The 27,153-nt window shown below is 38.7% G+C and overlaps 1 protein-coding gene and 1 long non-coding RNA gene across 9 annotated transcripts in view; one reads left to right on the top strand and one right to left on the bottom strand.

Annotated features, from left to right (window-relative positions):
* Positions 1 to 24: 24 nt before the first annotated feature.
* On the top strand, positions 25 to 27,153 carry LOC116422398. Its single transcript, XR_004233011.1, has 4 exons — positions 25 to 397; positions 21,827 to 21,892; positions 26,014 to 26,136; positions 26,992 to 27,153. It is a non-coding gene; the product is annotated as an uncharacterized LOC116422398 (long non-coding RNA).
* NKTR (natural killer cell triggering receptor) overlaps positions 21,884 to 27,153 on the bottom strand; it is a 51,423-nt gene continuing 46,153 nt past the window's right edge. For 5 of the 8 annotated variants that reach the window (XM_031959796.1, XM_031959826.1, XM_031959833.1 and 2 more), the window contains 3 exons: positions 26,701 to 26,760; positions 25,543 to 25,647; positions 21,884 to 24,149 (listed from right to left, as the gene is read on the bottom strand). In XM_031959796.1, the coding sequence (XP_031815656.1) occupies positions 24,062 to 24,149; positions 25,543 to 25,647; positions 26,701 to 26,760 (253 nt within the window). In that variant the 3' untranslated portion in view covers positions 21,884 to 24,061. The remainder of the gene's footprint in view (positions 24,150 to 25,542; positions 25,648 to 26,700; positions 26,761 to 27,153) is intronic. The other 3 variants (XM_031959798.1, XM_031959804.1, XM_031959813.1) reach the window with 3 other exon arrangements.

Here is a 27,153-nt window from a genome sequence, read left to right as displayed (position 1 = left end):
CTATATAAATGTATATATACACACATAAACTGTTTCCTTTTTGTCTTTGTATCACCAGCAGCTAACATAGTGCTTGGCACTAGATACTTAGTAAACGCTTTTGGATCGATAGAACAGGCCACTGATAGATGGCCTTTAACACAAATACACACATATCCCTGGTGTCCTTTCAACCAGGAACATCTCTCCTGTGGGCATGTCCCACATGTAGTTCATGAAGGAACCCATGTATGTAATACATGCCTGTCACAAAGCCTCTGCCACATAACAGGGCTGTTTGTTAAAGCCCTGTGCCTACTCAGTCTCAGAGAAGAAAGCCAGCAAGACCCCAGAGAACAGGAGGGATGCTGAAACCTACAGACCGAGCCAGAGAGACAGATGGTGCCCTGAGTGCTGAGTATGAATTAACACATTTGGGTCTGGTTACCTCAGTACTTAGCACAGTGCCCAAGAGGACAGCATTCCAGATTCAGAAAAAAAAAAAAAAAAAAAAAACGGTTTCCTAGCAATCAGTTGTTCCCAAATCCTAGACATAGGTTAGCTCTTTACCCACATCCCTAAGTGAATCCTAAGCCTGGAACAGGGAATGAGCTCGAACCCTGGTCATAGGCTCTGGGCCCTTATCCCATCAGTGAATTCAAAAATAGAATGTGTTAAACAAATATCTTATTGGATCCTCACAACAACCCTAGGAGCTAGGAGCTGTTGTTATCCTCATTTTTACAGTAAACTGAGGAAACTGAGGCAGACAGAAGTTAACTGATTTGCCACAACTAGTAAATGTCAAGAAAAAATGAATTCAGCTCCTGTCCTAGTGAAGGACCCTCGAGTTGAAGATCTCAAAGGTCGTTCCTACTTCTAAATCCACGATCCTGTATTTTCCTAATGAGGCCAGAGTCAAAGGAAGAGGGATACTTAAAAATAAAATAATTATAAGTGAGTTAGAGGGTTGTGAGACCCAAGGGGTCTGTGGAGGAGAGAGGGAGGAAGAAAGGAAAGAGTCCTTTTGCTCTGATTTGAGGGACAGCTCTTATATTTGTTTCCCCAAATGCCTGTTCCTGGGATTAAAGGGGTCAAACATAGCTCTTCCTGTTTAGGTACCACTTAATACTTTCCCAAAACTTTGACATTCTATTTGGTCTTCATGGTACCCCATTTGACAGAAAAGTAAACTGAGGCTCAGAGCAGGAGGTGACTTGCCCTTGGTCTCCACAGAGACATAGTGGCAGAGCTGGAACTGAAAGCCTAGTCTCCTGACTCCCAGCCTGGGCTCCCTTCCAGACAGTGCTCTAATCTCCTCCTCTCTATTGCTCTTCCATTCCTCCTCACTCCCTCCTTGCTGCCAACCAGCTGCATGCAGGGGGGTGGGGAGATGAAGACAGAGGTTTCCAAAGAAGCCATGCAGATTATTGCTGGCTGGCGTGGTAGGGGGAGGGAACCGCCTGACTCTAGGGAAAGCCAAGGTCATCTCCTCCATGGCCCCCAATGGCCTGACACACCCTGGCCTGTCCCCAGCCTCCCACTGCCCCCAATCAAAGGGAGAGGGATAAAGAGAGGATAGTGGAATAAAAGAGCCCATTTCTCTCAGCTGAGAGGAAGGGGGTGGGGAGAATAATGCTGATTTTTGGCACTGCCAGACCTGGCCAGAGCCAAAGTAAGACAGAGGAACAGGGAAAGTTACGCTGGCGGTGAGGGACTACGAGGCCTAAGGGGACTTGGGGAGAAAGGAAGTAACTCACACTGGACCCATCAAACCCACTGCCTTCCACCCCTGCTCCAAACCGTCCTATTCCAATAAATTTATAGGGGCAGCTAAGCAGGGCAGTAGATAGAGCATTAGGCCGTGGGATTGAGAGATCTGAATTCAAATCCAGCCTCAGATACTTACTAGTTTTGCCACTCTGAGAAGTCACTTTATCTTTGTCTCCCCAGCTATAAAAATGAGAATAATAACAGCACCTGTCTCTCAGGGCTGCTGTGCCGATCTATTGAGATGATATTTGTAGAGCACTCAGCACATAGTAGGGGCTATATAAATGCTTATTCCCTTCCCTTCCCCTTTCTCCTCAGAGAGCTCCCTGGTAGGGAAGATGCAATCCCAGGCTATGCTGGAACTCAGATCCCAAACATTTTCCCTGGCAATGGCCAAGGAGGCCAAGTCAAGGCCCTAAAGAGGACACAGGCAGAGTGACTGAGTCTCTGGAAGTGGGGAACCAGAGGGCGTAGCTCTAGCCAAAGGGAGCTTAGACTGGCCGCAGCTCCAACTCTAGGCTCCCTGGGCTTCGTCTCTTCCAGCTCTGAGTCAGAAGGATTTTCTGGCCTGCTGCTGCTCCCTAGAGGTTAATGTGCACAGAACTTGGTTCAGGGAAGAAGGAGGAGACTGACAGAGGGAAAGAGGAATCCAAGCCAGGCCAGGGGCCCAAGTCTCTCTTTTGCTTTCCTCCTCCTTCTTTCCCTGTCCCCCTCTTAAACCACCAACTCCTCCCCGCCTCGTCCAGGCCTATGCCAGGAAAATATAGCCAGCACTCAGTTATCTCCCAGGGTCCAGAATGCTGTACCGCATGTGACAGGCCTTTAGCGGATGTTTGTCAAAATCATTTGAACTGGAAAAGATTTCTTTTCCACTTCTGGATCTGTTAAAGTCCCTCAAATCACATTCACTCTGCTACCTGAAACCTTCCCTGACTTGTCCCCTTCTTGCTCTCACCTCCACCCCAAATCAAAGAGGCTCATCCCCCTGCACAGATCCTGGTCTTTCCACATGTGGCACTATTTGTAAGCCCCTTATGCCCATCAACAGGGGAATGGCTGAACAAGCTGTAGTATACGAATGTAATGGAATACTATTGTGCTATGAGAAATGGTGAGCAGGCGGATTTCAGAAAAGCCTGGAAAGAGTAACATGAATTGATGCTAAGTTAAGCGAGCAGAACCAGGAGAACACTGTACACAGCAACAGCAAGATCGTGTGACGATCAACTATGGTGGACTTAGCTCTTCTAAGCAAAACAATGATCCAAGACAATTGCAATAGACATGGGATGGAAAATGCCATTTGTACCCAGAGAGAGAACTTTGTTTTTTCTTCAGTTTTTATTGATTTGGATAATATCTCAAATATTTTTAGATTTTAATATGTTATCAAACATACTTTTTATTAAAGCTTTTTATTTTCAAGACATATGCATAATTTTTCAACATAGACCCTTGCAAAACCTTGCGTTTCCAAATTTCTTGCCCTTCCTCCCAATCTCTCCTCCAGATAGCAAGTAATCCAATATGTTAAACATGTTAAAATATGTTGAATCCAATATATGTATACATATATATACAATTATCTTGCTGCACAAGAAAAATCAGATCAAAAAGTAAAAAAAAAAAAAAAAAGAGAAAGAAACAAAATGCAAGCAAATAACAACAAAAAGAGTTAAAAATGCTTTATGGTGATACATATTCCACTCCCACAGATCTCTTAGAGAGAGAACTTTGGAGACTGAATGTGATCATAACATTTTATTTTCATTTTTTGTTTGTTTTTTCTTTTCATAGTTTTCTCCTTTTGTTCCTGTTCTTTCACATGACCAATGTGGAAATATGTTTAATATGATTGTACATGTATGACCTATATTTCATAAAGGGATGCTGACATTTGTTGAATGTTGTTGGATTCCAGAGGCTCTCAGTCTAAGAGACAGCCCCCCCCCCCCCACCGAAGAAGGAAATAAAGATAACAACAATGATTTGTTAAGCATTTACTATGTGCTAGGCACAGTACTGAGAGCTGAGAATAGAAGCAAAAAGACATTCCTTATTCTCCAGGAGCTCACACTCTAATGAAGAAAGATAACACATACAAGGACGCTGGAAAGAGGTGAGACTAAGGTTTGGAACCTGGAAACCAGAAAGAAGAGGTCTAGGAAGGGAATGGAGGCCAACTAGGGTTTCTCCCCTAAATGGGGCTTCCAGGAGAAACTCATCATTGGGAAAAGGGGTGGGTGTTACAGAGAGATGTTCCAGGCTGAAGTAGTTATGGCCATGCTCCTGATTGCAAGAATTGCACAGGTCATGCATCTAGCCCTGTGCTCTGCTCTAGAGAAAAAGCAATGGAGAGGCAAATCTGGGTTCTGTCTGCCATAGGAAGTCAGAGAAAAGAGCAATCACCGGGTTAAAGGAGTCAGAGCTGGCTTCCTCAGACAAGTGGGGCTTAGGGAGTTGTTGTTTGCCCTTCATTCCACAAGAGGACAATGAAATCAGGGACGTGATGCCATAACATGCAAGTAAACTGAAGTGAGGTTGGGCTGTGCAAGGTCACCTGCCTCACTTTCCCCTCCAGAGCCACTGGGTCCAGTGGAAAGGTATACACCAGGTCCTGGGGACAGCTGGATGGCGCAGTGAATAGAGCACCAGCCCTGGAGTCAGGGGGACCCGAGTTCAAATATAACCTCAGACGCTTCCTAATTATGTGATTCTGGGTAAAATTAGCTAGAGAAGAAAATAGCTTTGCTAAAAAAAAAAAAAAAAAACAAACAAACCCAAATGGGGTCACAAAAAGTTAGACCTGACTGAAAATGACTGCATAACAACAATTAAACAAAACAAACAAAATAAAAATGTGTATAAGGGACCTATGTCGTCCCTAGTTTTTCCCAAGCTTTTAAAACCTGGTTCAGGTTCAGATCTATGAAAATAAGACCCTACTGGTCTATTTCTTTTAACAAACTAACAAGTCTACTAATTTAATTCAATAGCATAGAGAAATGTGACAAAATGTATCCTTACACAGAAGTACACTTTCCCACAGCTTATGACACCCTCAGGAAAGGGACAAAGGCAGTAGAAGATACATTATTAGGACATATACATTGAAGTGAGAAAGGCAATGGCCAACTGCTCTGGTATTGTTGCCCCCCCAAAAAAATCCAAATGGGGTCACAACAAAGTCAGATATGACTGATAAAATGTTCCAACAAAGATATAGAAGGGTTATATCTATAGGGAGCTTTTGTGTCCAGAGTATACTTGTGGATTTGTTCCTTTCAGAGCCCTTCTCTACTTCTGATGCTTCCCCAATGTTTTTAAAAGACATGAAATAAAATAGAAATGACAAAAAAAGCAAATGATTTTCCTGCGAAGTCACTGGTGCCCTCCCTTGATACCATCACAGGCTGCTTTCTCTGTTATGCTCTCACCTGGTAGTCTGAGTATTTCTACTGAGCTTCTTTCTGTTGACATCTATTGACCTTCCTCTACTATATGGATTCTTCCTCTTAGGGGCTGCTTGGTTCTCGCAGGGGTCCTCAAACTACGGCCCGCGGGCCAGATGCAACAGCTGAGGAAGATTATCCCCCTCACCCAGGGCTATGAAGTTTCTTTATTTAAAGGCCCACAAAACAAAGTTTTTGTTTTTACTATAGTCCGGCCCTGCAACAGTCTGAGGGACAGTGAACTGGCCCCCTATTTAAAATGTCTGAGGACCCCTGTATCTAGAGCATAGACCCAGAGCTACTGCAACTGTTTTGTGATGTATATCCCAGCCCACAGCATACAGTCAGCTAGCCGGAGAAACCTTTAGGCATTTAAAGCCACCATTTAACTCCATGGTTTCTACCCTGGGATGCCACTCGACAAAAGTGAAGAAAATTTCTTTCAATCCTTTCTACTTCCTTCACTCACCATCCTCCTCCATAGGTTTTACAAATGAATCGACATACTAATGTGATATTGTCCTTGGCTGCCTTGTCTTTCTGCTTGGCAGGGAGATCAGGTATTGCATATTAAGGCAGTTTCTAGGTTTTGTTGCAATGACTTTTACTTCTGTAAAACTTTTAAAGAAAATGTTGATAGTTAGCATGTTATTTATCAATAACTTGGGCTCTTTCTAGTTACTATTTTTTTCTGCATTGGTAACCTACTTCAATATGTCAAGTTGAAGCTGTAGCAATGGTATTCATTGAATTCTCAACATTATTTTTTCTCCCAATTTGTTCTCGACTTTTATATTTGCTCTAAATCAGGACTTCTTAACTTTTCTTTGGACCATGGATTCCTTGGGCAGTCTGGTGAAGCCTACAGACCCCTTCTCAGAATAACTTTTTTTCCCCTGAGGCAATTGGGGTTAAGTGACTTGACTAGGATCATATAGCTAGGAAGCTTTAAGTGTCTAAGGTCAAATTTGAACTCAGGTCCTCCTGACTTCAGGGCCAGTGTTCTATCCTATCCACTGTGCCATCTAGTTGCCCCCAGAATAATATTTTTGATAAAATAAAATAGAATTACAAAAGAAGCCAAATATATTAAAATACAATTATCAAAACTTCTTTTTAAATAATTTTAAATAATAGCTTTTTATTTTCAGAATACATGCAAAGATATTTTTCAAGATTCACCCTTGTAAAATCTTGTGTTCCAAATTTTTCTCCTTCCATTCCCTCCACTACCTCCCCTAGGCAGCAAATAATCCAATATAGGTTAAATATGTGTAATTCTTCTATACATATTTCCATATTTATCATGCTGTATAAGAAAAATCAGATCAAAAAGGGGGAAAAATGAGAAAGAAAAACCAAGCAAACAACAACAACAAAGTGAAAATACTATGTATCAGTCCCCACAATCCTTTTTCTGGATACAGATGTTGCTCTCCATCACAAGTCTATTGGAATTGTCCTGAATCACCTCATTGCCGAAAAGAGCCACATCCATCAGAGTTGATCATCACATAATCTTGTTGCTGTATACGATGTTCTCCTGGTTCTACTCATTTTACTTAGCATTTATTCATGTAAGCTTCTCCAGGACTTTCTGAAATCATCCATTACATTCATATACCATAACTTATTCCGTCATTCTCTATCTGAATGGACATCTGTCTTCAGACAAAAAGAGCTGCTACAAACATTTTTGCACATGTGGGTCCCTTTCCCTTTTTTATGATCTCTTTGGGATATGAGCCCAGTAGAAATACTACTGAATTAAAGGGTATTCACAGTTTGATAGCCCTTTGAGCCTAATTCCAAATTGCTCTCCAGAATGGTTGGATCAGTTCACAACTCCACCAACAATGTATTGGTGTCCCAGCGAAACAGGTTTTTAAGTTCACATATCTTAGGTTAAGAATTACTACTCTAAGTAGTAGTGATTTGATTCTACATAAACAGCTGTTTTAGAGATGATTCCCACACCCAGTAACCAGTTATTCCCTATTATTAAGGGCAAAAATACTTTCGTTTTTTGAGGTAGTATCCCATGCTGATATTTATAACATTTTCCATTCCCTTTGGGAATAAAGTACTAATTATTTATAGATGTGAGGTACCTGACTTGTTTTCTTGATCTTTGAAAAATTTCTTAAAACTGAGTCATATTTTCCAACACCTTCTTCATCCCTATGGTGACTATAGCATAAAGGTCACTGAGAATCACATATATGCTGATTTAGTTTGCAGGATCTTGCCAGGTTCTTCATAGCAAAGCCTGTTATATTGTGGGTCGCAATCCCATATGGGGTCAAGTAACAGAATGAGAAGGTCATGAAATTTTTATTTATTTTCAGTAAATATTTGATTTGCAAGCCTATTTTATATAAAAATTTCTCAGGTGAAAAGGAAATGATAAGTGGAGAAAAGTATAAGAAGTCCTGTTCTGTAGGATTTCTCTGTCTCTTCATTCTTCACTATAAATGATGATGCTTAAATTGCAATGATGTTTATAGTGCTCTGGTTATACTCATCTTGAGGACTATGAGGAGAGAGAGTCAAGCTTCCTGTGAATTGGTGTTTCCTTTAGCTTTTGGGTATCAGAAGATATCAATTCCTTAGCCCCTTCCTTAGCCTCTTCAAGGAGAACTTAGAAAGTCTCTTCCCTTTGGCTACAGCATCTTGGCTCCTTCATCACAAGAATATCCATATAGATGGGTTCATGTTCTCCCTATAATTTGTGGGTTTGTGGTCTGATTTGTGATCTGATTTAATGTGACTGACTATGGAAAATGAAGTAACCTATTTCAGATTGCTTGCTGTCTTGGGGAGGGGGAAAAATTTAGAACTCAAAATATTGCAAAATGAATGTTGAAAACTATCTTTACATGTAATTGGAAAAACAAAATAACACTGAATTAAAAAAATTTTTAAGAGAGTTAATATATAAAAATTGTATAAAAAGTGAGAGGCAGACCTCTCTCTGCCTCCTTTTCTGCCACTGTATCACTATAATTGTGGGAACAGAGAGGGACAGTAGCCAAAGGCATGGATGACCTGACATGCTTTTCAGATTTGTAGATGGCTGGCTAGCACATTGACAGGACTCAAAAAGATCTCCCTTAAGTGAATAACAAAAATTAAAACTAATCACTATTGGGGAGGCTATGGAAAGACAGAATTATGGGCAAAAAATCAGCCACTTTTTAATCCACTTTATGGCGATGAGCCTTTCCATGGTTTTTTTGTTTGTTTGTTTGTGTTGTTGTTGTTTTTCTTTTTTTGGTTCTTAGGCAGCAGATTTAGTCTGTCACTAGGACTGTGAATGCCTCCAGATAAATGGAACCTGCCAGAGCTTATACCTGGCTGCTTCACCTTCGAGAACCCACATTTACATCCACACTACAAAGAGGCATCAAAATAGAGCTTAGTGGAGGATAAGACCCAATATTATATAATGAATGCATTAGATGGAGAAAAGGGGGATGGAAAGATAACCCAATCTTGGACCTAAAACTTCTGATACATCCTAGCTATGTGACTCTGTGCAGCTTCTCACAACACTTCCCCTACTTCAACCTCATAACTTTCTAAGACTGTAAATTGAAGAAGAAATCTTCATGCTCTGATTGCTGATTTGCATGGATAAGAATAAGAAGAGTATTTATATATTGTTTTAAATATGTTCTCATTTGATCCTCACAACTATGCTTTGAAGTAGGTGCTATTATTATCATCCCCATATTACAGATGAGGAAACTGAAACTTTTAGTGGTTAAATGACTTATCCAGAGATCACATAGCTAGTAAGTATTTGAGGCAGAATTTGAAATAAGGTCTTCATGACTCCAGTTCTAGTTCACTATCCTCTCCACCACTTAATTGCATAAAGGGTTTCACACCAATAAAATCAGAAGTTGCATTTTTAGAAGTATATTAAAAAGATATAGTGGTATAGGCAGTCGGAGAAGAAAATCATTACTGATTGAGTTTGTGGGATAGGGTGGGAGGATAACATATGACTTGATGTTTAAAGAGTGACTAGGACTTTGGCAGGTAAAGAGGGGAAAAGATATGTACTACACAAGAACTGGCAGCACAAAGGCAAGGCAGGAGGATATCGAGGGCATCTGGAGGGGGGAAAACAGGGAGATCACTTTGGGAGGGTGAGTGGAACAAAGTAATATGAGATACAGCTGGAAAGGCAGAATGGTGCCAGATTGTGGAGGGCCTTTAAAACTAGATTTAGGAATTTGAACTTTACCCAGGAGGCAAAGAAGCCCCTGAAAGAGTTTGAGCAAAGGAATAGAATAACCAGGTTTCTACTTACAGAAGTATTCCCTATCCCTGCCCCACCTACAATCTCCATGTGGTTCTAATTTTGTAGACAAGGATGGAGAATTCACTTGGCCAAGTGAAGAAGACAGGATGGGCTGGGAACTAATTCAGGCCTCCTAGATCCTGACCAAACCTCAGATAACCAGAGAGAAGGTTGATGGTATCCTGGATGATTTTTTGTTTGTTTTTTCTATGCCATCTCATGAAACAGAGCACTATAAACATCATTGCAATTTAAGCATCATCATTTATAGTGAAGAATGAAATCTTCAAATAAAATTTGAAATCCTGGAAATATTTCAGTATTCAAAAATTGGAATTAAAAAAAAATTCAGTTATTTTCAGACATGTCTGAATCTTCATGATCCCGTTTGGAGTTTTTTTGGCAAAGATACTAGAGTGATCTTTGTCACTCTCTTCTCCAGCTCATTTTACAGATGAGGAAAGTGAGGCAAACAGTTTGTGATTTGTCCAGGGTTAGTGAGGCCAAATTTGACCTTGGATCTTCCTGACTCCCAGCCCAGTGTTCTATCCACTGAATCACTTAGTTGCTTGCCAACCTGAAATCCCCAGGTATGTCAATTAAGCATTAGACACATTCTTGGAGTTGAGCAAGGGAAGATTGGGAACCTGGAGAAAATGCTTTTGTCTTCCTCTCAGCCGGACACTGCCCTAAGCTTGCTGAGACTCTGTGCTAACAAGACTCAGCTGCCTGGTACTGGGGGATTATAATAGAGTGGTAGCCCAGGAATCTCTTTGATATTTTTATCAAAATAGCCAAAGGCGTGGATGACCTGACATGCTTTTCAGATTTGTAGATGGCTGGCTAGCACATTGAGAGGACTCAAAAAGATCTCTCTTAAGAGAATAATAAAAATTAAAACTAATCAATATTGGGGAGGCTATGGAAAGACAGACACACTGTACTGATAGAGCTGCAGATTGGTCTAACTGTCCTGGAAAGCTATTTAGAATTATGCTAAGAAAGTGATTAAAATGTCCTTAGCCTTTGAGCTAGAGATTCTACTATTAAACACATACCCTCAGAACATCAAAGAAAGAAACCAAGAACCCATCTACACCAAAATATTCAAAGCAGTACTTTTTCTGATAACAAAGTTGATGCCCATCAACTAGAGAGAGGTTAAACAAAGTGTAGAGCATAAAATTTTGAAATATCACTGAGCTATAAGATTTGATGAATGTTAAGAATTCAGAAGAAAGATTTAAGGAATTGATATAGAAGAAAGTAAGCAGAACCACAACATTGTAAATAGAAAAAACAAACCCAAACTCTGAAATTGAATTATAATGACTAGTATCTCATCCTACATAAAAGGTGAAAAAATGAGCTTCCCTACTTTTTTGTAGAAAGGAGTATAGTTTTATTTTAGTTTTTTCCCTTTTTCTTTTCCCCTTTTTTCTTTTTATTTTGTATTAAAGCTTTTTATTTTTCAAAACATATGCATGGATAATTCTTTGACATTAACCTTTGCAAAACCTTGTGTTCCTATTTCCCCCCCACTTCCCTGACCCCCTCCTCTAGATGGCAAGTAATTCAATATATGTTAAATAGAGTAGAAATATATGTTAAATCCAGTATATGCATAGATATTTATACAATTATCTTGCTGCACAAGAAAAATCAAACCAAACCGGAAAAAATGAGAAAGAAAACAAAATGCAAGCAAACAACAACAAAAAGAATGAAAATGCTATGTTGTGAACCACACTTGGTTCCCACAGTCCTCTCTCTGGGTGTAGATGGCTCTCTTTATCACAAGATTTTTGGAACTCATCTGAATCATCTCATTGTTGAAGAGAGCCACGTCCATCAGAATGGATCATTGTATAATCTTGTTGTTGCCATATACAATGATCTCCTGGTTCTGCTCATTTCACTTAGCCTCAGTTAGCATAGTAAGCAAAAGTGTGTTTTTAAGTGTGGAACACTGCATATATACTCAAACTCAGTTTCTTAGTTTTTCTAAATAGTCTTTTTCCCCTTTCCGTTTTTTGTGTTAAAATCACTCATTGACCATCCTTGAGATGAGAGAAGGATATAAAAACAAAAATATTTTAAGACTTATTTTAAATCCATGGTGTTTAATGGATCAGTAAATACATGGAAGTCTCTCAAAATACGCATGAACAAAAGCTCTAACAAGTTAGAACAAGTCCATTCAAGAAAGATGAAATATAATAGGAGTTTATGGAGAGCTTTGGATTTAAAAACTCAGTTTCACAAATACAGTTTGGGAAAGGCATGGCTATGGCTACATAACTCTTGATCTAAAAAAAAAACAACTCAGGGATTTAGTGGGTTGCAAACTCAATATAAGTCAACACAATGAATATGATCCTAGGCCCAGAGGGGTAGTGTCTAGAAGTAGGGAGGAGATAGTGTCTCAGAATTCCAATATGGTCAGACCATGTCAAGAGTATTGTGTTCAGGGTAACACAATTTAGGAAGGAAACTGTTAAGATGTAGAACATCCAGAAGGGGGTGACCAGGATGATCAAGGATCTCCACATCGTGCCATGTGAGAATCACTCAAGGAAACTGGGCATGTTTAGCTCAGAGAAGGGAAGTTGGGAAAACGTAATAAGTTTCTTCAAATATTTGAAAAGCTGACAGGCAGAAGACAGATTAGTCTTTTTCAGTTTGGCGCCAGAAGGCTGAACTTGGAGCAATGAGTAAAAGCCACAAAAAAGCAAATTTTAGTTTAGGAAAACACTTCCTAACAATGAGAGCCGTTCCACAGTGGAATGGGCTGCCTCAGGAAGTAATGAGTTGGTTCTTCCTCAAAGCAAAGCTTGGATGATCCCCTGTTGGGATGTTACAGAAGGGATTCCTTTTGCTACATGGGTTGGACCCAATGGCCTCTGAGCTCCCTTCCAACTTAGAGAGTCTGCAATTGAGTCTGTGAAAGGGGATTGAGTTGCTAGGGGAGGGAAATGGCAAGTTTAAAGCACATCACTTGGAAAGTATATTCTTAGGAATCACAGGACCCAGACTTCAATTCTATTTCTGGACTACCTGTGTGGCCTTAGCCAAGCCTTTTGACTTCCTCATGGATTAAACAAGACCTTTGGAATACATGACCTCCAAGTTCCTTTCAAACTTTAAATCTATGATCTATAATAATTGGAAAGCAGTTAGCTAGCAAACCAGAAGGGAGGTCCTGACATGATGGTATCGTGGAAGAAGCAGAGAACTTGGAGATAAGAAGCCCTTGGTGTGAGTGCTATCTCTAGGACTTACTTTATGATCTCAAGCATCCTGCTGCCTGCTAAACCATTTCTGAAGTCCTTCCCAGTTCTGACAGTGATTTTGCAAAAGAGACTAGTTAGATGGAAAAAAAAAAACCAGACTCTTAGAGATGGAAGGAATTTTACTGTCTGACTTGTACTTGAGTAGCAGTCTCTTCTATGAAATTTCTGACAATGACACAGTGCCCATTCTGAGGACAGTTTGGATTGTTAGGAAGTTTTCACCTAAGCAAGCCTAAATCTACCTTTTTTGCAGTTCTACTTATTGGATCTCCTTAGTTCTGTATTCTGGAGTCGAGCAAGTGACGAATAATTCTCTCTCAAGAAAATTCCCTGTTCTTCACATCCCCAAACAAGATGGTACATACCTACAATGAACAGCTCTCAAATTAGGTAGTTAGCCTTCCTTGAGAGACAGAAGATCCCTTCTGTTTCCTTTCTCTACCCAAACTGAAGAGTTTCATTGTGATTCTATTTCTAGTCTAGATAGAGTCCTATCTCTAGGAAAAAGAGAGAAGTTATTGACCCAAGGAAGAGAAGGAAAATTGGCAGAATCAGGGAAGGGGTTGACTTCAGGGAACACTAAGGCTCTCCAACCTTTGGGAAATAGAGATGAATGGCAAGAGGAGGGGGCGTTTCATGAAAGAGACAAGAGTTCAGTTAGATGTCAAATAATTTTTTGCCTTTCAGAAAGGGCTCTCTAGGTGGGGGCCAGCTTATGTCGAGGCAGAGAAAGGTAGAAATAAGCATAAAATAGGAGACAATGAGGAAACTATCTTGCTGGAAAAAAGGATGCAGTTGAGGAGAGTTGGCTCCTCGGAAAGCCTTGAATGCCAAGTTGAATCTAGGTTCCCAAGCACGTTGCTCTTCATCATCCCACTATTCGGGGGCCTTGAGGCCAAGGGAGAGGAGAAAATAGATCAGGACAAGAGGGCACAGTTAATCTGTTATGTACAACATTTCTTAGAGCCTAATCCAGGGGCCTCCTGATTAACAGGGAAGACTGGGAGGAGGCCAGAGACCATTTCCCTCCAGCTTTTCTCTTAAAAGCCATTTTAAAAAATGCAGTCAGCATCTGGAAACTAAGAAGAATCAAATGAAAACCATCTGCTGACCCATCTATCTGGTTGTGGCACATCGTCCCTTCAAGGACCACTTCAGCTAATGTGCTCCAAACACTTGCCAAAACCTAACTTCAGATCCCAGAATGCCTTAGAAAGACTCCAGAGGTCACCTGGCCCAATCCTTTCTCATTTTACAGAGACTGAGCTCCTGAGAAGAGCTTTCCTGTGGTCACACCGATAGGAAAGAAAATAAGCTTTTATCCATCACTATAGGTCAGGCACTGTGCTAAGCTTTTCTTATAATATCTCATTTGGTCCTCACAAAAACCCTCAGAGGTAGATGCTGTTAGTGTCCCCACTTTAGAGACGAGAAAACAGAGGCAAAGAGGCTGAGTAACTAGCCCAGTCTGGTTGTTTCCAAGTCCATCACTCCAGCCAATGGATTGCCAGTTGTCTCCTGTAGCTGAGAATAACTACTCATTTCCCTTATCCTCATGGATCACTTTTGGATGTATTATGATGTAATGTTTTGTTATTATGAATGTTGGTGGCTTATCCCCCAAAAAAGAGTGTGAGTAATACTAGGGCAAGAATATCACATGCTAAGTGCCTTAGAAAATTATGAAACCAAGTGTTCCTGGGCCAAGTTCTTTGCTCTGTCAACTGGGTACTAGTATTCCTGTTTTCCCAGAACCCCTCCAATATTTGTTATTTTCTCTTTGTTATCTTTGCCTATCTGATAGGCATAAAATGGAACTTTAAATTTGATTTAATTTGAATTTTTCCAGTTCTTAGTGATTTGGAGAGTTTTTTCCATATGTTTTTGATACAAGGATAAGTATTTCCTCCTTTGAAAATTGCTTTTTGGGGGGCAGCTAAGTGGTGCAGTAGGTAGAGCACCACCCCTGAAGTCAGGAGGACCTGAGTTCAAATCTGACCTCAGACCTTTAATACTTCCTAGCTGTGTGACCCTGGGGAGAGGGAGGGGGGAGGGAAGGAAGGAAGGAAGGAAGGAAGGAAGGAAGGAAGGAAGGAAGGAAGGAAGGAAGGAGGGAGGGAGGGGAGGGAAGGAGGGAAGGAAGGAGGGAGGGAGGGAGGGAAGGAGGGAAGGAGGGAAGGAAGGAAGGAGGGAGGAAGGGAAGGAGGGAAGGAAGGAAGGAAATAAAGAAAATTGCCTTTTCACATCCTTTGACTATTTACTATAGAGAATGGCTCTTAGTCTTACAAATTTGAATCAGTTCTTTAAATATGTTGGAGAGGTCTTTAACAGAGAAACTCATTGAAAACATTTCTTCTTAAATTTTATATTAGATATGTTTGTGCAAAATTTTAAAAATTTTTTAAAATCAAAAATGTCCATTTTTATTTTATGTGATCCTATCACTTGCACTTAGTCATAAACACTTCTATCTATGAATCTGATGAGTAATTTGTTCCTAGTGTATTTGTATCTAAGTCATGTGTCTTATGGCAGGGTCTCCTTTTCATGGCTAACATACTTAAAAATTGGTGCCTCTATTTTTTTTCTTCATTCTTTGTAATTTGGCTTTCATTTCATCATTCTACTGAAATTGCTCTCTCTTCCTACTCAAGATCTTAGTTGCCAAACCTAATGCCCTTTTCTCAGTTCTTACCTTTCTGGACTTCTCAAACCTTTGATACTGCTGATTACCATCTTCTTGATACTCTCTTCTCTCTAGGTTTTTGTGACACTGTCTTCTTTTATTTCCCCTTCTACCTATCTTGACCATTGGTCAGTTTCCTTTGCTGGAACTTTGTCTAAATAATACATGGATGTCTCCCAGGACTCTATCCTGGGCCCTCTTCTCCTTTTATACTGTCTTGCTTGGTGACCTCATCAGCTCCAATGTATTCAATTATCATGCTGATGATTCTCAGATCTCTTTATCCAGTTGTAACTTTTCTCCTTACCTCTGGCTTCACATCTTCAACTTTTTATTGGCCATCTCAAACTGGATATCCCATCGACATCCTAACCCGATATGTCTCAAACTGAACTCATTATTGCATCCTCCAAAGCATTCCCTCTTCCTAAATTCCCTAACAATGTCAAAGGTACCACCATTCTCCTTGTCACCAATGCCAACCTTAACTTCCTCTCTCAATCCAATAAATTGGCAAGTCCTATTAATTGTATCTTTATCTTATCACCTTACACCTGTACCATTCATTGTAATAGTCTGCTGGTCTCTCTTGCCTCAAGTCACACTCCCAGAAGTACAAAGTCCATATTAATTTCCCAATTCAATCAATCAACTTAAATGGCTTCCTAATTGCTTCCTATGTTTGGCTTTTAAAGCCCTTCATAATCTCCTTTCCCCCTCCCCCACCTTTCCAGTCCTCTACACCTTATTCCCTGTCCCCCACCTACTCTAGCCTCTGATCCAGTAACACTAGTCTTCATACTCATCTTTCTTTACTTTTTCACTGGCTAGCTGTCATGTTTGAATCTCTGTCTCTGTCTCTGTCTCTCTCTTCATTTTTATTTTCTGGCTTCCTTCAAGTTTCAACTAAAGTCACACGTTCTACAGCCTTACCCAGTCCTTAATCTTAGTACTTTCCTTTAGAGTCTCTTGTTTATCTCTTATTTATACATAGCTTGCGTGCATCTCCTCCATCAGACTATGAGCATCCTGAGAGCAGGGACTAATTTTTGCCCTTTATATTCCTTGCACTTGGCACAATGCCTGACATAAAATAGATCCATAGAAAATGAATAACTTAAGCCCAATTTTCAGCTTGCAGTTGTTTCCTTAGCAGTTTTTGGCAAATAGTCCTCAGTACTTGTACAAATGCTGTTAGTGTTGGTTCAGTATATTATATAAAACATGAATACAATATATATAATACAATAATATAATATATATACAATGTATACATAACAATATATACAATGTAGATGATTTAAAAAACTAGGATGTTTTTTAAACCAGTATCCAAGTTTTAATGATTGTGTTGTAGTACTTTGATAAACATCTTCCTTCCCTCCTCTCACCCCCTTTTTAAATTAGCCTTGAGATCCATGACCTTTGTTCCTTCACAAAAATTGTATTTTTCCCAGCGCTGTATTCTTTTCGGAGCATGATTGGCACAACATTGTGTAAATATATTAATATTGTTATTTTTATATTATCTTTCTCTTCTTAACCACTTTGTTAGAGGAAATTTAACATGGTTTCATGGGATTTAAAGCTGGAAGAAAGCTTGAAGATTATCTAGTCTCTTTCATTTTATAGAAAAAACAGGCCTAGGCCTGGGTGTCTATTGCAGTGGTCTCCAAAATTTTCTATGTGTTCATTACTATCATCAAAAAATCTTAGAATCTGCAGTCCTCATTATTTCAAAGTTAGATTCACATATTGCTTTGACAATAATCATATGCATTAGCATTCTTATGTCTAAATCAGAAAAATGAGAAAATATTTAATCTTAAGGATTACTAACAATGCCTCCAGAGCAGACCTACACACACTTTACTAAGTCACTTCAGCAGCTAGCTGGAGCATGGGCTGGAGTGAGAATACTCCACACAAGGAGACCAATTAGGAGTGCTATAATAATCCAAATGAAGCTTCCTAAATAGGGATGCAGAGAGAGGTGAGATGATGTGGAGATAGAAATGACAAAATCTGGCCTGGTTAAGTGATTACATATGGGAAGTGAGTCAGTGAGGAATCAAGGATGACTCCAAAATTGTGAGCCTGGAGGGATCCAAGGGAGGTTGGGATACTCAGAAGGGGGCTTTGGAGGAAATAATGAAATTCTTAAAGCAGTTCATCCATGTTTGCTCATACTATGGATCGTCCCACCAAAACCAAAGTCTGAATATCGGGCTCGTAGCTTCTACCTTCATTGAACACAAAGCCAGCCAAGAGGTGCAAAGGCTAGGGACATCTGCAAGAGTCTGAAGAACAGGGTGCAGGTAGTCTGCAGGGAGAGAGGATAATTTTCCAAATGGTCCCTATATAGTCTCAGGAGGCTAGGTTATAACTGCCTTGAGAAGGTCCATAACAGGGCAGAAAGGGGGCAGTTGAAAGCTCACAGGCACAGAATGAGCAAAAGTAGGGGAAACATTTTGGGGAGAAACTCCACTGTCGGAAAGAATGGGATGTGACCTATCTTCTCATCCTCCTATTGGTCATGAAGCTCTTGGGGATCATCCTACAGCCTGCCACTATGGAGACCACTGACATTTGGGCACAACATGAGTGGATCAGCCTAGCTTTTCTAGTTTTCTACAACTTGGCTCCAACCCACTTTTATAGCTTTTATTCTACTCCCTTTCACACCCTTTGCAGCAACCCAAGTGGTCTACTTACTTGGAACACTTTCATGCCTTTACATCAATGCTCAGAAATACCCACTCATTTCTATATGCTGAAGGCAAAAAAACCCTTCTATCCCCATTCCCAGTTTAAAAGAAAATCTCTTTCCTCCAGTGTTCTTAAAGCTATCTGGTTTCTTGTCCCTAACAATCATCCTCTCTCCCTCCAGGGATATTCTGAGGGCATATAGAAGGGACTTAATAAATGTTTATTGTATTACTTATGTATGGACAGCTGTGGTGACAGAAAATGCTGGAAATGGAGCCAGGGAGGCCAGGTTTCATACCTTGATGTCAAGGGGACCTTTAATAAGTTGCTTAATCTGTTTCTAGATCTGTCAAAATAGAGCTCTAGTACCTACTTTACAGGTTGTTGTGAAGCTCAAATGTGATCATGTATAAAAGTGTTTTGCAAAATTTGAATTGTTTTACAAATGTTATGGATTATTAGTGGAGTTCAGAAATTATCAAACCCAATTTGTTCCTTTTATAGATGATCCTGGACACTGATACATTGTTGGTGGAGTTGTGAACGAATCTAACCATTCTGGAGAGCAGTTTGGAACTATGCTCAGAAAGTTATCAAACTGCATACCTTTTGATCCAGCAGTGTTAGTACTGGGCTTATATCCCAAAGAGATCATAAAGAAGGGAAAGGGACCTGTATGTGCCAAATGTTTGTGGCAGTCCTTTTTGTAGTGGCTAGAAACTGGAAAATGAGTGGATGCCCATCAGTTGGAGAATGGCTGAATAAATTGTGGTATATGAATATTATGGAATATTACTGTTCTGTAAGAAATGACCAACAGGATGATTTCAGAAAGGCCTGGAGAGACTTACACGAACTGATGCTGAGTGAAATGAGCAGGACCAGGAGATCATTATATACTTCAACAACAATATTATATGATGACCAGTTCTGATGGACCTGGCCATCCTCAGCAACGAGATCAACCACATCATCTCTAATGGAGCAGTAATGAACTGAACCAGCTCCGCCCAGAGAAAGAACTCTGGGAGATCACTAAAAACCATTACATTGAATTCCCAATCCCTATATTTATGCCCACCTGCATTTTTGATTTCCTTCACAAACTAATTGTACAATATTTCAAAGTCTGATTCTTTTTGTACAGAGCAAAATAACGTTTTGGTCATGTATACTTATTGTGTATCTAATTTATATTTTAATGTATTTAACATCTACTGGTCACCTTGCCATCTGGGGGAGGGGGTAGGGGAAAGAAGGGAAAAATTGGAACAAGAGGTTTGGCAATTGTCAATGCTGTAAGTTATCCATACATATAACCTGTAAATAAAAGGCTATTAAAAAAAAAAAAAATGATCCTGGAGGTCAAAGTGGGAGGGCCAAACTAAGTGGCCAGGTGTCCTGATCCTTAGTGCAATGCTCTTTCCAACTCTATTGTATTGTTTCTCATTTGGCAGAGAGATTCATTAGAGTCTATACCTTTGGAAGTAGCCCCATATGGCTCCCTGCCCTAGTCTGGCTCTTGATAGCTAAGTCCAGATGTTCCTTCAGTTTGAGTCACTGACCAAGATCACTGAAGAATCCCTTTCTTCAAATCATATTTTATTTCTCCATTTAGCATTAATGCTTTCTCTTGGTAGAAATATTCTCTCCACCTTCTGCTATCCTTTATTAATATAATTAACTGATTCAAGCTTTAGCACATTCACCTGTTTCAAACATTATCCATTCCACTCCATCACATCTGTGGAAATACCTCTTGGAAATTCTGTAAAAGAATGACACATGATCTATACAGGGGTTGAAGATCTGTTAAGGAAATCACGGGAATGTACTTATAAAACAGCAATCCTGCACCGTCAGAGAATTTCCCTAATTGGTTCATAGTGCCTATGCTCTAGAGTCAGCCATTGAGTCTCATCTTTGCTATGACTTAAGGCATAAGTTAACCTTGGGTCAGAATTCTCAGGGTCTGTTTTCTTGTTTATAAAAGGAGGAAATGGTTCTTTCCAGTTCTGAAGTCTATGACCCTAACCATGAGTATTTTCAGACATTTAGCAGAGTACAATTCAAATCTTCAGTACTGAGAAGCCAAAGTTGATGCTTGCCCTGAAAACCAATCTCTTATGAAAACTTACTTCACGCCACCTCTTCATAACCTGTCTGGAGAGACTATAAAGCCTGTCTCTCTAGTGGGGAGCTACTACAGGAGGTACAAAAGGGGTTTTCAGGCAAATACATCATTGGAATGATTCAAACTAGTTCCAATGGTCTGCACCCAGAGAGAGACTGTGGGGACCGAGTATGGATCACAACATATTATTTTCATCTTGTTTGTTGTTTGCTTGCATTTTGTTTTCTCATTTTTAACCTTTTTGATCTGATTTTTCTTGTGCAGCATTATAATTATGGAAATTTGTTTAGAAGAACTGCACATGTTTAATATATGTTGGATTACTTGCTGTCTAGACAAGGGGAGGAAATTTGGAACACAGAATTTTGCAAGGATGAATGTTGAAAATTATCCATGCATGTTTTGAAAATAAGTTTTTGTTTTTGTTTTTTTTAATTCATCATTAGAGAACCACCTGAAGTACAGGGCAGAAAATATGCCTACCTATTGATCAAAGGGAAGATGACAAGAATGGATTCTAGCAATATACTTTCTCCTTACATCTCCTTTCAGTAAATCCATTTTGACCCCACTGACGCCGCCTGCTACTATCCTCCCTCTCTCACAAAAGCTGTCTTCTACTTTTGCTTCTGCTCTCTCAGCAATCCAGCTTGACCCTTCATTCATTGGAAACTAATCTTTCCAAAGTTGTCAATGATTCTTTGCTCTAGCCTGAACCTCTAACCTCTTCCCTGAATCTGGGCTCTGAAAGCTCACTTTTTATTACCCAGATACAGCACACTATTTCCAAGACCCTTCCATGCCATGTGGAGGGCATGTGTATCCCTCACACACACACACACACCCTTTTCCCACTCTAGCACTCAGCAGTTATCAAATCAATACCCCCAATTCCAACCACATTTCCTCTTACCCTCCTAGTCCTGGTGCCCCCTCCCCTATATGTATTATTTTCCCCATTAGAAGATAAGCTACCTGAAGGCAAGGTCTGCCATCTTGCTGGTATCTGTATCCTGAAGCACTTAGTTTAGTGCCAAGCATGTGTTCCAACTCCTGTGTACATGAATGTGTGCACACGCACACATGCACGCGCACACACACACACACACAGCCCTATTATCCTATAAGGCCTGTTCCTGGTATTTTGGAGGTGCTTGATAGTCGAATGAATGACCCCCTAGATGACAACTAATGCCATGTATCTGGACAAATCTAGTATTCCCAATGAAATTTGGACACCTGAAAACAAGTCTAAAAGAACTCGACCAACTCCAGTCTTGTCACAGAATTTGGGGAAACAACCTTGAGTAACAAGGAGTTAGGGTTAGGGTTAGCAGTTTGTAGACTATACTCTTCATAGATTAAAATTTGCACCTGAAATTCTTTTAATTCTATTTATTCTAGTTCTCAATTATGAAAACTAGAACCATCAATGTAAAGATATGAACAATTCCTAACCATGACAGAATACGCTCTTTTCCATTTCAGGAGAATAATTTGGAGCCTTGGAGAAGAAGAGGAAAGATGAGACACATAATAAGAGACTGGGATTAAGTATATTTTTAATTTCTACAAGGTCTCCTTCAAGGAGTAGGGAAAATTTAATTGAAATGTATATAAATTTCCATATGTACAAAAGTATCTTCTACATTTCTGAAGGCTACCAGCTCTCAAATATTCCCTTTATAGTAAAGGTGACATTACAAAAACAGCCCGATGATGCACTTTCTAATAACAATACACAACATAATTGAATTTTATTCAAAAATAATTTCAAAATACAGAACAAGTTCTTTAAAAAGAAAAGCTATTTCTGTAATTTATTTCAGTAAACATGTGAGCTGAACGCTGCAGCTGAGGGATGTCCCTTGTGAGGGAGGAAAACAAGCAATGCTTCGGTTCAGTATAAAAATCCACTCTGGGCTAAGAGATACATGGAAGTCCCAGCCCAAGGGTAACTTTTACTATCACCTAATTAGATCTGGCAGTTTCTATCTGAGGTTCCAAACTTGTTACTTCTCTGAGTTGTACTTAGTTTGTCTTCATCCCAGTAAACTTTCTGAAGACTTTTGGTATGACATAAGCATTATTGTGCACTTAATATGAAATGTCTAGAGAGGCATGGTAGTCTGAATTAAGTATTTTTCCTAATAAAATTTTTTACTAGTTTGGTAGTCAAACAATTAAAAAAAACAACAATTTTCCATAATATGGTGGTTTTCAAGAAAAGATAATTTCTGACTTTTCTAATTTGAAGCCAGCCTTTAAACTGCCATGCATGCCATTGACACCCTGTTTTGTCCATCTTTTACATTTCAATATGAATTGGCAATTAAATACAACTGGAAAAAATCCAATCAAAGACCAAATCAATTACACCAATTTTACTGTTTATAAAAAAACAAAACAAACAAACAAAAAAACCAAATGGTCATTTCTTTTGTGTTCTGAAAATTATGAAGGCCTTAAAAAAAAAACAAAACACTGTTGCAACATTATTTTTCAATGCCACTCACAAATGCAAAGATGTTTTTTTTTAAGTCATAGAAATTCATTCCTTAATACAGAAGCTCTATACAGAGATGTATTTCTAGACTGGCTGGATCACTTTGACAGTGTGTTTCCTTTTTTAAAGCACTGACAGGAGAAACCTGCTTCTGTGAATGCTTTCAGCAGGTACACCAATTCTATTCAGTAGGTCTAAGGAATCAGATTGCCATGCACAATGGCACTGCCAGGGGGCATATAGAACATAGCAAAACTTGGAAGAAAGTTAAAGGTACCACATCTCAGAAAGAACCATTTAGGATGTCACTATGTCGCAAAGACAATTCATTTCCCCCTTTGCTGCAATTGTAATGTACAGTGTATAAGGCCAACGTATTAAAGAGGCACCAAGGGGCACCCAAGCACCAGAGCATGGACTGAAATGCAACTTTTTTCTTAACAGGTTAAACTTCTAACAATAGTCTTTTTCTAAAAGTAGATAAAATGTTAATTTCTCAGGGATGGTGCATCCAAATATGATATTTACAATTAAGGCTAGTTGCTATTCTTAAACTCACCCCCTGGCTCATAGTAATTATGATCATATGATGTTTTAAGATCATCACTTTTCTCATACCTTTGAGACAGCAAAGAATAGAGGAATGAATTAAGAACCTTGGAGGCATTACTTTGTATTCCCTGGCTACTACTGGCATTAAATCTGTGTGGTTTTATTTCTGAAAGTATGTATGTACAAGACACCACTGAATCGGTGTATAAACAGTTTTAAAACTTCAATCAGTTTAATAAAGAGAAATGGCAGCCTCTGACAATTCTCCTTCACAGTTCTACTCTTGGCAGCCAAGAAACTAAAACTGAACAAAAGACCAAAAAGTCCAAAATATGAGTATTTGGGGACAGACTTTAAATAATCACGAAATTTACAAAAAGATAAAATCTGGCGAAGGGGAAAACCTGATCTCGGAAAATAAAGCCAATTTTCATAGTTGGCTACTGTGAAATGTGGCAAAAATAATCTCTTAAGTGACAGATTTACATACTTTTCAATCTTTTGTTCACCACCGAAAGAACTCAAGACTGATAAAGTGGAGTCTGGTTTCCCTTGATTTCCATTTGATCCTGAAGAATAGAATAGCAGACTGACTGCCATTACATTTTTTCACATATTGGATACTTTTCAAATAAAAATATAATCAGCACCACCAAAGGAACTTTTCAGCTGTATCGGCTGCTTTCACTGGGGCTCCGGTGATTTGAATAGCTTCGGTCACTTTCGCTGTCAGAGCCATAAGATCTACAACTCCTGGACAATAAATAAATAAATAAATAAAGACAACCCCTTAATTTTAAAACTGCAAAATCCTGTTCTCATATCTTACATTTAAAAGTAGTCTGAAACAATGATCTTGTGATGAAGAGAGACATATACATCCAGAAAGAGGACTGTGGGAACTGAATGTGGTTCACAAAGAACATTTTCATTCTTTGTTCTTGTTGTTTGCTTGCATTTTATGTTCTTTCTCATTTTTTTCCTCTTTGAGCTGATTTTTCTTCGCAGCAAGATAACTATATAAATGTTTTTGTATATATTGGATTTAGCATATAATTCTACCATGTCTAACATATATTGGATTACTTGCCATCTAGGGGAGGGAATGGAGGAAAGGGAGGGAAAACTGGAACATAAGGTATTGCAAGGATTAATGTTGAAAAATTATTCATAGATATGTTTTGAAAATAAAGTTTTAATTAAAAAAAATCAGTCAGAGCACAATTCTCAACACACTTATTTACAAGACAGACATAAAACTGAGATTATCAGAAAAGAAGGTGAAGGAGGCAGGGAAGTAGCCCAGTAATGAGAACAGAATAGGCCATCTATAGGACTCTCAATCATTTCCTACTTTAAGAGAGTAGCTCTGGGCTAAAAGCATAATGCAAGGAAGGTCATATACCAGGAAATTCTTTGCAAATCATGTAAAAATACAGAATTCTGATTTAATAAAGTAATTCACAATCCTATATATATTAGCTTTCACTTTTAATTTTTAAAATGACTGAAGAAAGAAAAATTAAGTAAAGAGAAACAGGTGAACCAAAGAGTTAACCTGGGGTTAGTAACTTCAAATTGTGAAAACCCAGGGCAGCTATTGGCCAAGATAGAATTTACTACTATATTCACCAAGTACTAGTTTAAAATAGGTACTCTAAAAAGAATCATTACCATGTCACTGTGATGCTCCTTTGATATATTAGCAAGGTTTTTTGACTGAGTAATTGGTTCAAGCAGCTGATCTCTCAATCAAAGTAAATAATCACAGTGTTTCCTTTTAGGTTCCAGTTTTCTCTTCTAAAAGCATTTGATTTTGTCAGTCTTAATTATTTCTAAGAAATGGCCCTGGTGCAGAAAGTGGGACATGGTTTTGTTGCTTTACTCTCAATTGCTTCCAAAATGAAAGTTTGTCCAAAAAAGCATGAATATTTAAAAATTCACTTTAAAAATTAGCATGAATAAAAGTAAACTGTGATCTAGACTGATAATACCTACATTTTTAAAATTCAAGATTTAAAACATGCTATTTCTGCACTCGATAGTTATTCCTCCTTCTTGACACAGTAAGGATGACAATTCTTAACATAGCTAGGCAAAGAGTTACCTATAGGGACTTCTAAGAGTCCACATAATAGACACTGACCTGGACCGCCTATTGTAACTCCGAGATCTTCGGTAACTGTCACTCCTTTTGCTCCTACTTCGACTGCGACTTCTGCTATAGTAGCTGTCATAAGTGTAGGACCTACTTTAACCATTAAAAACAAACATTTAAAGCTTTTCAAAGGTAATCATTCCTATACACTGCTTGAAGAAATTCTGAAATTATACATGCATAGGGGTCTATCTTGAATATACCATATGAAGAAAACACAGGAATAAACTATGTAGCAAAAAAAAAAAAAAAAAAAAATTTCTCATTAATGGGAACATCAGGTTTGTCATATTAAATATAACAATATTAGCCACTTTTCATAATAAAAAGGCGCTACAAAATTATTATAAGTGAAAGACTGATTGAGGTTAAGAGAGCTTATTAGGCAATTATGTTCCACAAAAACCTGTCATCACAATTTTAAATCAACTGTTACTTTTTGATATCTCCTTTCCCTAGCCACCTCTCTCCTACACAATACTTGTGGTCTGCCCCAAAGAACATAAACTCCTAGAGGGAAAAGACTGTCTTTCTTTTGTATCAGTATTTCTCAAATTTCAGGAACTCAGCCAATGCCTAAAGGTAATGTGTTGAATATCTGCTTTGTCTTTCATTCATCTATAATGCATTGATGCATAAATTGTCAGAAGGCCTTTAATTTTTAAAAACAATTAAGTCAATTCAATTTATTTTAATTCTGAAGAGGAATATTTTAAATGAATGAATTGTGACAAAAACATAAACAATACCAGCATCAATGGAGGAGTGTGGTATAGTATATATAACTCCAGCCTAGACTCCATTTTGCCAACTGCATAATCCTAGATAAATCTCTCTCTTTCTGAGCCTCTACTTTCATCAAAATTGATTAAAGATAATAAAGGGATAATATCAACTCATGGGATTACTATGAGAAAAGTATTCTATAAATTCGATTCACTGAATATTTAACAAATACCTACTAATTGTAAAGTTCTGTGGTATGTGCTGGAGATATAATGACAAAAATGAACAGTCCCTGCCTACAAAGGGGATAACATGTATATAGCATATATACAAAATAATTAATGGAGGAGAGAAAGTAAGTCTTTGAAATTGTGTAATAATGTCAGTTATCTCGTTATTACATAAAAATGCAGTTCAAACCTGGATCGACTGTGATGATCATAAGAGCTGCTCCTAGATCGGCTTCTGCTGTACGTCCTACTATTGAATATTTACAGGGAAAAATTTTGTAGATCAATTAAAATGGGCTATTGTAAAATTATAGAAATCCAAATATTTATCAATCAGTAATAAAGTAAACTCAATGACAAACTTCTGGAATATATAGCCACGCAATTTCTGTTTTAGTCTTTAAAATGCTTCAACATTGTACATGAAAGACCCACTATTGCTTACCAACTCTTCTGTTTGTTTGGATATTTTTAAATACAGGTACTACATAAAATGCTATGACATCAAGTTTGCTATATCTGGCATTGGGGTAGGGTATTGATGAAAGTGGATAGAAGGAATCTGCAAACTATGTGAGAAGGGAGTTGTCATTTTGCAATGGGTCTGCAGAAGCAATGAGAAAGTTCCTGGGGAACACCTAGA

Source organism: Sarcophilus harrisii, chromosome 1, assembly GCF_902635505.1.
Source record: "Sarcophilus harrisii chromosome 1, mSarHar1.11, whole genome shotgun sequence".
NCBI lineage: Eukaryota > Metazoa > Chordata > Mammalia > Dasyuromorphia > Dasyuridae > Sarcophilus > Sarcophilus harrisii.
This window is presented reverse-complemented; position numbering and strand designations above follow the sequence as displayed.